Source organism: Xenopus laevis, chromosome 1S (genome assembly GCF_017654675.1).
Source record: "Xenopus laevis strain J_2021 chromosome 1S, Xenopus_laevis_v10.1, whole genome shotgun sequence".
NCBI lineage: Eukaryota > Metazoa > Chordata > Amphibia > Anura > Pipidae > Xenopus > Xenopus laevis.
The window spans coordinates 9,241,515-9,254,861 of NC_054372.1; the positions used below are offsets into that span (position 1 = coordinate 9,241,515).

Sequence of the window (13,347 nt, forward strand, 5' to 3'; positions counted from 1 at the left end):
CTTGCTGTGTTTTTTCCTTGAAGACGTTTCACCAGTCATCCAACTGGCTTTCTCCAACTGGTGAAACGTCTTCAAGGAAAAAACACAGCAAGACCAGTTAATTCGACTTATTTCTACTGATATGCACATTGGCCTGGATGAATGAGAATGAGAATCTTCACAAACATTCAGGAGAGGTTTGGATGCTTTAGGGTCAGGGCACACAGGCAGATTCGGGGAGATTAGTTGCCCGGCGACCAATCTCCCCAAATTGCACTCGGAGCAATTCGTTTTCTGAAGTTGCACAAAGTTTCCTCGTGAGGCAACTTCGGCCAACTTTGGATAACAAATCCCCCCGAGTGCCACCCCGCCGGCGATTTCCATTTTAGCTGGTGGGAAGGCAGGGGAGGCAGTTCAGGGAGATTAGTCGTCCTGAAGAAGAGGAGATTTGTCGACAGGCGACTAATCTCCCTGAAACTGCCTGTGTGCCCTGACCCTAAAGGAGAATTCAACCCCCCATATAATAAAACCCACAACCCCCTGCCCTCCATAGTCCCCCTTCCCTGCTCCCCCCGGCACAGGAGTTACCACAATTAAATACCCCGAAGCCAGTAATTACCCCTTGTTGCAGAGTCATCGCAGTGCAGCTCACGGGGGCCATCTACAGATGCTTCGGTAATCTCAGTAAGGAAGCACCGTGTTGACGCATTCGCAGTTGGAGCATTTTCCCAGATTGCTGCAACTGCGAATGCGTTGACAGTGACGATAATTACCGAAGCACCAGAAAAAGACCCAAAAATGACCAAAGTGGCTGACGATGGCCTCCGCTATGCTTACTCTGCAACAAGTGGTAATTACCAGTTTAGGGGTATTTACTTGCGTTAACTCCTGTGTGGGGGGGACTATGGAGGGCAGGGGGTAGTGGGTTATATTCTCCTTTAACCAGAATGGGGTCTATTGAGGGCAACAAGAAAAGATCTTTCCAGGAAAGAACGTTTGTTTCAGTGCACACATACACAGCTGAATCGTCAGATATACATATAGAAACAATAGTATCTGAAGATTCAGCACTAACAATGGGCAATGTTCTGGTGCCTTCAAAGGTGCCCAATCAAAATTTTCCTTCCATCCCGATCAACAAGCCGATATCAAAGTCTTCTGCCGATATCGGTCGGCTCTTTTCCCACCATACACGCACCGAATATCGTACAAAAATTTGTTTTGTACGATATTATCTGTGTGTGTCTTTGGCCACCTTAACCCATGAGCCACTGGTTGGGGATCACTGCTCTGGTGGGTCATGTTCAGTCCGTGGACCTCCATGTGGGCAGCCCTAGCCTAGGTGATTCGATACCATCGCCAATTTTCCTCTAGACTGGTTCCAAAATATAAGCATCCTAAACAATCACATTCTTCCATGGTTCTTCCGTCATCACAATACAGTTGTTCAATCTTGTGCCCAAACTACCACAGTCTTCTATGGTTCTCCAATCTAGGTGCATAGATGTCACCACCACTTTTTGATGGTAGAAAGTGGTTGTTGTGTGGGCACAGGCTGGGTAAATGTTCAACACTGCAGAACACATTAGTCTTTTGAAGCTGCACTGATACCATTTTTTATCAGGGATAAATGTAATAGCTGCTAAACCTTCCAGTTAGACAGCTTCTTTATGTCTGCACTATGGCTGTGTCCTTGCTCTGAGACTACAACTTCATTCTTTTGCTAATGTGCCTTCTACACAACCTTTCTATCCTTCCTCTGATATATGATCTCCCATGTTTCTTTCTACTGATCTGGCTAATCTCGTATCACTAATCCTATATGCCCCCCAGTACATCCATCTGCAGATATTTACATTAAGATGCAGGACACATAGTGCTGATCATGCTAAGACGTAAACTCTACAGGAACCAAGAGGATCATCACTCATTCAAAACTGAAAGAAGGAGTAAAGGAAGGTTATTTCTAACACTTAAAATGGCAGTGTAATCCAGTGGCACATGTTATTAGAAAAATGATTTTTCCTAAAAAAAAAAAGTTTTAAAGCATTGCTTGTTTGAGGTGATTGCATAGAGACCTGTGATGTGTATGGTTCCCCTTTAAAGGTGGCCATAGATGTAACAATTACGTGTAGAGTCAGATATACATATAGAAACAATAGAATTCTACCTGTATCTGATGATTCAGCACTAACAATGGCCGATGTGTGGGAGCCTTCAAAGGAACCCGATTAAAATTTTCCGTCCCGCCCGATCGACGAGCCGTCTGATATCCAAGTCTTCTGTCGATATCGGTTGGCTCTTTTTCCACCATACACGCACCGAATATTGTACAAAAATTTGTATTGTACGATATTATCTGTACGTCCATGATTAACAATAATTATTGTTAGCCCAGGCTTGCCATGGCAAAGGACCGACACCATAACTACATAACTAACAGGGGGGTCAGACCCTGACTCTGCATTGGGGCCAGCAGGTGCCTGTTCAAGCTTATTGATCCCACTCCCTCTTGGGCCACGGTCCCCATCCCCATTCCAGCCCCCACCATGGCACTCAATTCCCATTCTGCCACTGACCATTTAGCACTATACACCAATGGGTAGTAGTCCCTGCCAACACAGAAAATGGCACCCCAATGATAAAAAAAAATGCACATTGATTCTATTTATGATTTTGCCATAACAGTATTTGCCCAGTGCCAATCTGATGCCCCATGCTCTTCTTTGAGGGGGCTGCCATTAGGGATGCCAACTTTTGGCCCGGTTGAAGCCAGGTAGAGCCTTGACACTGCGGGGGCAGGGCCATGATGTTGCAGGGCGGGTCGTGACGTCAGGGGCTATGACATTGGCCAATTGTCGCGTCAGTCATAGGGAATCCTCTACTGAAGAGCTGCTGAATAAAAAGTTAAATAACTGAAAAACAACAAAAAGTAGAAAATGCAAACCAATTGCAAATTGTCTCAGAATATCCCTCTCTACATAAAACTAAAAGTTAACTCAAAGGTAAACAACCCTTTTAGGGGGGCCCATTTGTAAATTTCTGTACCAGGGCCCTTAGGGGTCTAGTTATGCCACTGTACACACACATTCATGTGCACTGATGAGAGCAAACAAGAGCTCATTCCTATGGTTTGCCTGGAGAGGGGAACTCTTTCAACTGGACTAGGGAAAGGCAACAGGGTAGGTAAGTGCCTGGCATCCCCCACGCACCCTAGGCATGTGCCTCTTCTGTTGACCTCTTGTCTTGGCCCTTACAGGCTCTGAAACTGTTGGGGACCCAGGAACTATAGGGACTTGTCTGAGCAGCATCTGCAATATACAAGGTCACAGGCCCGTCATCAGGGGGCACAGGGGGTACTGCTATACCAGGCCTGGGACTAAAGGGGGTTGTACACTTTTCGAAATAGCTGGACCCCCTTTGATAGTGTGAAGTCGTGTTGTACCTGCCGAAGTCCCGAATTACTGAAGTCCAGAAGCCGCGAAAAGACCTGAAGTGACGAAAGTAACCGAAGTTGAAGTCCTGAAGCCACGAGTTCAATTCTACTGAACACCAATGTGTGTGTTTTATTTTTTTATTAAACCCCTGGCCACCAATGTATTATTTTAATACTCTATAGGCCCCTGGGGTGTCGCTTGGGGGCTGGGGTGGACGGGCCTAGGGGGCCCAGAAAATTTTATTGTATGGGGCCCCGTGATTTCTAATGGCGCCCGGCAAGGTCAGACCGGACCTGTTCCAATGTTCAGCCAATCAGCTGTTTTAGCGCCGCATCTTTTGCACATGTGAGCATCGCTTGTTTTTGAAGGTCAGGGACTGCCAGGAAAGCCCTTTGATTTTGTAGCCCCAGGGGACCCTCAATGCTCCAGTCCGACCCTGGCTCTATACATTTATGGAAAATGTCTTAAATGTGTAATGTAATTCACGTTTCTATGCAAGTCACAAAAGTTTTTACAGAAGTTTTGAAAAATTATAAATAAGTTACACAATGATGTCACTTTGCGCTATTTCTCCTTCCAATCAGAATTTGACAGGGCCAAGGACAAAGATTCCCCCTGTCTGTACAAACACTGCTATAGGAAGTAATATCTCTCTGTCCTTGGAGGGGTTCTGACTTTGAAAACAATGTAGCAGAAGCCAGTTGATTAACAGGCCCGTGAAGAGGACATGCCAAGTTGGCTTCAGCCACATTGTTTCAAGAGGCAGAACCAGCAGTGCAGAATGGGAACAGCAAAAACGGTTTTCCATTGCAACTGCATAAAAAACGAATAAATGTGTACAATAAATGTATATTGATAAACTGCTTAGAAATACACTTTCTTTCTTATGGCAAAACGTTATTTTCGGGTTTAAGTTCCCTTTAATAGAAGTCACACCAAAAGTTGGTTTTCTTCCCTATTCGCTTGCAGCATTGCTTGGAATAAGAACTCGGAAACTATTCCCACTTATTTGATTATTTGATGTATTATTGTGTTACAGAGCAGTGCAGATCCCAGAGGTGCTACATCTCTACAGAGGGCTCATTTCTCGAGCTGTTAGATCAGGATACTTGGGGGCAAATTCACTAAGATCCGAAGTTGCGCTGGCGATAGCTTCGCCGCACTCTGCTGCACTTCGCCAGGCGTAGTTTCGCCAGCGCTATGCAAATTCACTAAAATGCGAAGTTGCGCTCAGTGAGGCGAACGGAAACTAAGTTGCGCTTGCGTTAATTCATCAAGCAAAGCAAAGTTACGCTAGCGATGCCTTATTTGCATATGGTGCCAAGTTAAAGTACAATGGACGTATATGTAGCAACAAAAACATTACACTTCACAAGGCTGGGAAAGCTTCATAAAATAAGATAGAGTTGTTATTTTGCCCTATACATGTGCCCACTGTATAGTTTATGTGCCATATGTTAGGAAATGTAGGGGGGAAGGAGGGTACCCCCAAAAAAATGTACGATCTTTTTCAGCCTATCACCCTTAAAAAAGGAAAAGACGCCAGCGTTTTTTGGGACTTAGAAAAATTTTCAACTATTTTTTGAGGAAGTCCTATCTACTCTATTGCACTTCGCCTGGTCTCAGTTGGCAAAGGCAAGTCTGGCGCAAGAGGTAACGTTCATGAAAATCCGCGAGTTAGTGAATTAGCGTAGTTATGTCCCTATGTCCCTTCGCCATAGCGCAACTTTGCCTGGCGTAAGGGTGCGAAGTAGCGCTAGACTAGGTCCACTTCGCTATCGAATTTACGCCAGCGCCGTTAGTAAATCGGCGAAGTAACTAAACGTCACGCGGGCGAATTTGCGCTAACGTTAGCCACTTCGCTCTTTAGTGAATTTGCCCCTGGGAGTAGAATATGTGCTCCTGCCGATTCGCTCAATTACGGAAAAAAATTTTTTTTTTTTTTCCTGAGCTGCATGGGCAGAAAATGAGATCCTTGCATTAACATGCATGGGGGTGCTGAAAAAATGCTGCCTCCATCCAGCGAGAGCAGACTACAGCAAAATTAAATAGAACTTGGTATCAGAAATTTATATTAAATGAGTTTTAGAACAATTCGCAGCTGAAACCTGCTGGTTCTCGGGCACAAACTGAATGCTCAGTAAAGGTTGCCATAAACAGAGAGATCCGCTAGTTTGCCGATGGATCTCTCCCCGATATGCCCATGTTGAGGTGGGCAATATCGGGCTGGTCCGATCGTGGGCCCTAGGGCCCAATGATTGGATCATAATGATGGGAAAACGGGCGGTTGGATCACATCAACGAACAGATGTGGTCCACGATCCGACTGGATTTTTAGTCCCGTCCAATTGACATCTGGCAGACTTTCGGCCAGATATCGATCAGGGAAGCCCGTCGGAGGGCTCCATATACGACTCGGTCTGTCTGCAGCTTTTATCGCCCCATGAATGGCCACCTTAAGAGAGATAGAATTTCAGCCACAAACAAACTAGACCAGTGGAACACAGGGAAAAAACTCTGTAAGCCGCAGCCACACCAGGCCTGCTCCATGGCCAAACTTTGGGCAGTCCATCCTAGAGTAAATTTGAATGTAATTCAATGTAAAGTCATGTAGGACAGGGGGGGGGGAGTCGATTCATGGAGGAACAGACAAGGCAACTGGGGTGGGGGGAACCTGAGGTGATTCTGGTGGACCCTGGATACCCCAGTCCGACACTGACCATAAAGCAAGGCAGGACTGCTGTATTTATTTCTACATAAGTTTTTTCTGGGAATGTAAATATAAGATAAACTCCACGTAAATAAACAGTAGATGATATATTCTCTTCAATTAGGATAATAGCCAGAGCCAGCTAATGAATCTGATATTACCAAGTAAAGCAATTTATATAATAAAACTGGATTTTCCCAGCAGGAGACTCTGGAATAAAGGTCATACTCCAGTTTCTTTTCCGGGTGCTGGTACAGTAGGAAATACAGTCACAGCTATTGCCCCACCTCTTCTATATAGATATTTGTGCATTTAATGGATTGCGTGCATAACAGGCAGTTGTATAAGTTGCAGTTCCCAATTTGCATCTCATTAGCGCTGCTTGTCCGCTGTCATTGATTTGTATTTACAGCCACTTGCTTTGAATATCACTTGATCACTAGCAGGTACAATAGAGGGTGGGACATCACTAATTAGCTAATAATTGTCATGTATTTGCAGACGTACAGGGACACAGACTAGCGGCTACATCTACAGAGCAAGGTGCATTTTCAATTAAAGCTAATCAAATGCTTCTGGGCAGGATTCAGGCACTTATATGTTGGCACAAGAACACTAGCAGGAATATATAAATATATACAGTTATACAGGTGAACTCCACAAACAGAGTCTGTGACCTGGGTGTCAAGTAACAAATATGTAAAGCAAAAGGTAAAGACTCACACACTCAGGGTTTGTATATTATGCAAAAAAGGAGAGTTTATTTGATGTTCGGTCCAAAACCAGAACCTTCATCAGGGAAAGCGACAGATAGATATAGATAGATAGATAGATACTGTAGATAGATAGATAGATAGATAGATAGATAGATAGATAGATAGATAGATAGATAGATAGATAGATAGATAGATAGATAGATAGATAATAGATAGATAGATAGATAGATAGATAGATAGATAGATAGATAGATAGATAGATAGATAGATAGATAATAGATAGATAGATAGATAGATAGATAGATAGATAGATAGATAGATAATAGATAGATAGATAGATAGATAGATAGATAGATAGATAGATAGATAGATAGATAGATAGATAGATAGATAGATACTGTAGATAGATAATAGATAGATAGATAGATAGATAGATAGATAGATAGATAGATAGATAGATAGATAGATAGATAGATAGATAGATAGATAGATAAATAGATAGATAGATAGACAGACAGACAGACAGACAGAGAGAGACAGACAGACAGACAGTGTAGATAGATAGATAGATAGATAGATAGATAGATAGATAGATAGATAGATAGATAGATAGATAGATAGATAGATAGATAGATAGATAATAGATAAATAGATAGATAATAGATAGATAGATGATAGATAGATAGATAGATAGATAGATAGATAGATAGATAGATAGATAGATAGATAGATACTGTAGATAGATAATAGATAGATAGATAGACAGACAGACAGACAGACAGACAGAGAGAGACAGACAGACAGACAGTGTAGATAGATAGATAGATAGATAGATAGATAGATAGATAGATAGATAGATAGATAGATAGATAGATAGATAGATAGATAGATAGATAGATAATAGATAAATAGATAGATAGATGATAGATAGATAGATAGATAGATAGACAGACAGACAGACAGACAGACAGACAGACAGACAGACAGACAGTGTAGATGATTCATAGATAGATAGATAGATAGATAGATAGATAGATAGATAGATAGATAGATAGATAGATAGATAGATAGACAGGCAGACAGATAGATATAATATACAAATACATATAATATATTTTCTCAATACAGTGACACCATTATAGAGCCAAGTCCCAGGTGTCAGTTGCAAGTGCCCGGACCTTCCAACAGGGTCGCACAGAAGGTACAAGTCCAAGTGAATGTTAATGGGGGTCACAGACCCCCGCAGAGCCAGACTGGGGAGGGGACAATGAATGAAAGGGTCAGATTGTTCTCCCTGGTGCCTCTGTTGCTAATGGCACCCAGGGACACACCCATTACCTGCCCGGGGGGAGCGGGGATATAAGGCCGGACCTGGTGGCATTTAGTTCAAGTGTCAGTTGGGAAAGAGCAGAAGCCGCTGATCAGGATGAACCCGGTGCAACAACCCGCCCAGCACAAGTGTCCGGCCTCCAGTCTGAACCCGCCGCACCCTAAACGCGCCCAGGAGGCTCCGGACATGGGACTTTATTGTGACAACTTCATGTACCAACAGCACAACCTGCACCCCAGCCACAGGGCGACCAACTTCAGCATCGGGGACTTCACCCACCAAGCGAACCCTTACTTATGGCTGGGGGGCCCTGGGGTCAACAACTCACCCAGTTACAGCCCTACCCCTGCCCCTTACATACCCCCTGCCTTCAGCGCCCCCCAGCGGCAGTTCCTGGCCAACTCTGCAGCCTTTGGTGGAGCCGATCTGGGCTGGATGTCGGCGGCCTCCCAGGAGGAGCTTCTGAAGAGGGTGAGACCCCCTTACTCGTACTCTGCCCTCATCGCTATGTCCATCCAGAATGCGACCGACAAGAGACTCACCCTGAGCCAGATCTACCAGTATGTGGCAGAAAACTTCCCTTTCTACAAGAAGAGCAAAGCAGGCTGGCAGAACTCCATCAGGCACAACCTGTCCCTCAATGACTGCTTCAAGAAGATGCCAAGGGATGAGAATGATCCAGGTAAGTCCAGTAATGCCCCTGCTCTTCCACTATGTGCCCTGGATGAGAATATATTGCATTCCCATTAACCTGCCACACACCCCTCTACTTGACAAATTAGCCTGCCCTTTCTCTTACTTCATTTTTATGTATTATTGCATTATTTCTTGAATGTTCTACCTTTCGAATCAGTCGTTAGCATTTAACTGGCCACCAAATAGCATTTAAAGGATAAGTAAATCTTTAAAATAAATGAATGTAAAATTGGCGAGGGGGCTATTCTAATGACTTTTGCAATGTACACTTATTTTTTATTTATTTTTTAATTCCAAGATATTAAGGGATACATATACTGTTAATATGAATGAATTTAGTTACAACAGCGCCACCTGCTGGTCAGTTTCCCACCAGTCTGACCACCAAGTAGTCAAGGAAGTTGTCAGGAGAAAGAAAGAGGCTGATGTTCTTCTGCTTAGGAAAGATGTGAAAGCAGTTTCTAATTTTATTCCTAAGCAGAAGAACATCAGAGCAGCCTCTTTCTTTTTCCTGACTAGTGATGGGCAAATTTCTCCAGTTTGCGAATTTCCTGCAAAACTGCGAAAAATGTGCGAAACTCGAATTCTGTCTCTCACATCAATTTTGGCGCCTGCTTTAAAGTCAATGGGCATCCGAATAATTTTGATGCATGATGGGTTTGACACGAGCGACTTTTCCGAATTTTTTGACGCTGGTGAATTTTGGCCAGAGTTTCTTAAATGTATTTGCTGGCGCCGAAACAAGGAAATTCGCCACAAATTCCCTCGGGCGAATTTATTTACCCATCACTATTTCCTTGACTACTTGGTGGTCAGACTGGTGGGAAACTGACCAGCAGGTGGCACTTTTGTTACAAGATTCATTCCTATTAACAGCACATGTATCCCTTAATATCTTGGAATTAAAAAATATATAAATACATAAATATAAATAATGGATGTACATTGCAAAAGTGCTTAGGATAGCCTCCTCATCAATTTTACATTCATTTAATTTAAAGGTTTACTTATCCTTTAAACATAGGAATGGGAGCTGCCATTTTGCTTGCTACCTTTTCTGCATACTATTACCCAATCCACATACGTTCCTGTATTTAAGGTAACTGGAAGGTAGACCCTATGTATGAACGAGTAGGACCAACCCCTGGTTATGTGTTTTGACCCTTGGGAGTTCAAGTAGTCAATGAAACAAACGGGCTTTATAAATAGAGTATTTATACGTGTTTTTTTTCCCCTCCCTTTCTCTGTAGGAAAAGGAAACTACTGGACTCTGGACTCCAACTGCGAGAAGATGTTTGACAATGGTAATTTCCGCCGGAAGAGAAAGCCCAAATCTGAGACCAACAACATTAAAATCGCTAAGAGGGAAGAGGATCACGTGAGCCCAAAAGGCAAAGAAAGCCCACCCATGATTACTCCCTCCTCCCCCAAGGAGCTGTCTCCCACAGGCCATAGCAAGTGCCCATCTCCCCCAACTGTCACCTACACCCCCTGTCTAACCAACTTCATTGGCAGCATGACTGCCGTGGACTCAGCTACAATGAACAGACAGGGCCCCCTGGGGCTTCTCAATGAATTATCTCAGAGGAACCTCAATGGCTTGAGCAGCTTCATCTCGGGCTCCGCAGTTGATCAGAGCCCTGAGCATCAGGACAGTAGCCTGTTCTATAACAGAAGCCCCTACTACAGCTCCTTGCCCACCTCTAACCAGAAGCAGCCACCGTACCTTCAGCAGCTCCATCCCCAGCAGTCTCCTCTGTACCAGGGAAGGTACTGACGTGTAGTTCTACGTGAGATTTGTAGGAAAAGACTGGGAGTGGACATGACGCTTATGGAGCCCAGAACTGAAATCTTAGCAATTTCCCCTTGCAAGTTGGGGGAGAAAACATGAGAGTACTGTGAACTACAAATACCATCACCCATAGCTGGCTGAGGATGCTGGGAGCTGTAGTTCAGGTTACCAGGGACATCTGTAGCAAGGAGATTTTTTTCTTCTTCAAATGGGTGGCTGCCTGAGCATGCTGGGAGTTGTATGTCAACAAGCGATAGAAAGTCAACCTCTGGCTTTATCTTTGTTATAAGACAAAAGAATGAGCATTTTTTTCATTGTGGACGTGTAAGCTGTAAATATATATATATATATTGTTTGTCATTCATATGGTGTGACTTGCGCATCACATGGTTCTTTATTTATAACTGTATTTAATAAAGAAAAGAAAAACATCAAGTTGGGGTTTTGTTTGTTAACATAAACATGAACTGACATCACTTAAAGGAGAACTAAACTCTAAAAATGAATGTGGCTAAAAATGGCATATTTTATAGTGAACTTATTGCAGGAGGCTAAAGTTTGAGCTTGTCAATAGCAGCAATGATCCAGGACTTCAAACTTGTCACAGGGGGTCACCATCTTGGAAAGTGTCTGTGACACTCACATGCTCAGTGGGCTCTGATTGGCTGTTGAGAAGCTAAGCTTAGGGCTCGTCACTAATTATCCAGCAGAAAATGAGCTTCCCTGGCTGTAATATAAGCTGATGCTACAGGTTTGCTGATTATTAAATTCTGATGCTAATTGCACTGGTTTCTGTGCTGCCATGTAGTAATTATCTGTATTAATTACTAATCAGCCTTATATTGTGACATTTATATTCTATGTGTACTGTATATTGTGAGTGAGTCCCTAAGCTCAGTAAGTGACAGCAGCACAGAGCATGTGCAGTGAATCAGCAGAAAAGAAGATGGGGAGCTACTGGGGCATCTTTGGAGACACAGATCTTTACTGCTAAATGGCTGTGGTTGCCTTGGGCTGGTACAGAAGCACAAAACATAATGTACAATATTTCTACCTACTTCTTTAGTTAGACTTTAGTTCTCCTTTAATGACCCCAGTGTTTATAAAATCTTCCCATTTATTGTCTCTTTGCAACTTATTCCTCACATTTATGGTGTGAAACCACTTTAAAAAGTGGTTTTGTTTGTGCTGCTTTTGCCAAGCTTTCTTCTTTCTCACTCCCAACAGTAAAGAGATCACAGGTATCTATGCTCAGCAGTGCTGTAATGCTTGTTGTTCAGATAAAGGCGAACAGATTCTGTCACACACATTTAGTAGAAATGACCAATCCAGACCCACCGTCGGTTCAGTATCCTTTATACAGCTCCTGTGTGTGTAAGTTACAGACTTACCGGGTGCTCAGCCTCCAGCATCCCAGCTGTAATCCCTTTCCACTCAAATATATACCATTTTAACTCCGGATTTTTAAAGGAGACATTTTCTGTAAAAAATAAGAATTTACCAGTGCATTATACTTATTTATATATACAAGAATTGTGCTTAAAAAAGTAGTATTTCAGGCTGATTTATTGAATATTTCTGCAGAAACCCTAATAATCCCTCCCATTTCTCAAAAGAGCAAACAGATTTTTTTATATTTAATTTTGAAATCTGACATGGGGCTAGACATATTGTCAGTATCCCAGCTGCCCCCAGTCATGTGACTTGTGCTCTAATAAAGCTCAGTCACTCTTTACTGCTGTACTGCAAGTTGGAGTGATATCACCCCCTCCCTTTCCGGCCAGCAGCCTAACGACAGAACAATGGGAAGGTAACCAGATAGCAGCTCCCTAACACAAGATAACAGCTGCTCAATAGTAAAATCCAGGTCCCACTGACACACATTCAGTTACATTGAGTAGGAGAAACAACAGCCTGCCAGAAAGCAGTTCCATCCTAAAGTGCTGGCTCTTTCTGAAAGCACACGACCAGGCAAAATGACCTGAGAGGCACCTACACACCAATATTACAACTAAATACACTTGTTGGTTCAGGAATGAAATTTTATATTGTAGAGTGAATTATTTGTAATAAATTTGTGTAAACAGTGTCATTTAGAAATAAAATCTACATCATACAAATCATGTCAGAATCCCTTTAATATCTTGGAATTGAAAAAAATGAATGTACATTGCAAAAGTGCTTAGAATAGCCCCCTCATCAATTTTATATTCACTTATTTCAAAGGTTTACTTGTCCTTTAATCATAGGCTCTAGTGCCTTTATGGGAGGGGGGGGGGTTCCCGGTGATTGTCTGGTACATAATTTGCTGTCATTCAGTAACTGTATAAATTTATTTTGGGGGGGATTGTGGCTCTCCCAAGGCATCAGTGTCCTTGTTTGCAAATACAGCAGTTAGGTTTTGCTTTACTGCATTCTCTTGTCATAGACTCATTCAGGTCTCATTGTGACTGAAGAAACCTATGGGGCCAATGTTTTGCAAAGTGCTTGTTGTTTAAGTATAGGTGAGAATGGAAAGGGGGCTGGTTTATGGATGTCTCAAAGCCGTGTGCAAGTTTGGACGCAATTCGCCATTCTTTTTATCCTCATTGTTTTATCCCCGTATTTCCAGAATAATTGCGCCCACACAGCGGGTAGCAGCTTATGCATCAAAAACAGCGCATTGCAGGGTGGCGGCACCTCCAGGA

At 42.9% G+C, this 13,347-nt stretch overlaps 1 protein-coding gene across 1 annotated transcript; it reads left to right on the plus strand.

Moving 5' to 3' along the window:
• Positions 1 to 8,235: 8,235 nt before the first annotated feature.
• foxi4.2.S (forkhead box I4, gene 2 S homeolog) lies at positions 8,236 to 11,095 on the plus strand. The gene is made up of 2 exons (NM_001088148.1): positions 8,236 to 8,854; positions 10,119 to 11,095. Exons 1-2 carry the CDS (start codon positions 8,269 to 8,271, stop codon positions 10,643 to 10,645), a joined length of 1,113 nt encoding a protein of 370 aa, NP_001081617.1. The 5' UTR covers positions 8,236 to 8,268; the 3' UTR covers positions 10,646 to 11,095.
• The last annotated feature ends 2,252 nt before the right edge of the window (positions 11,096 to 13,347 follow it).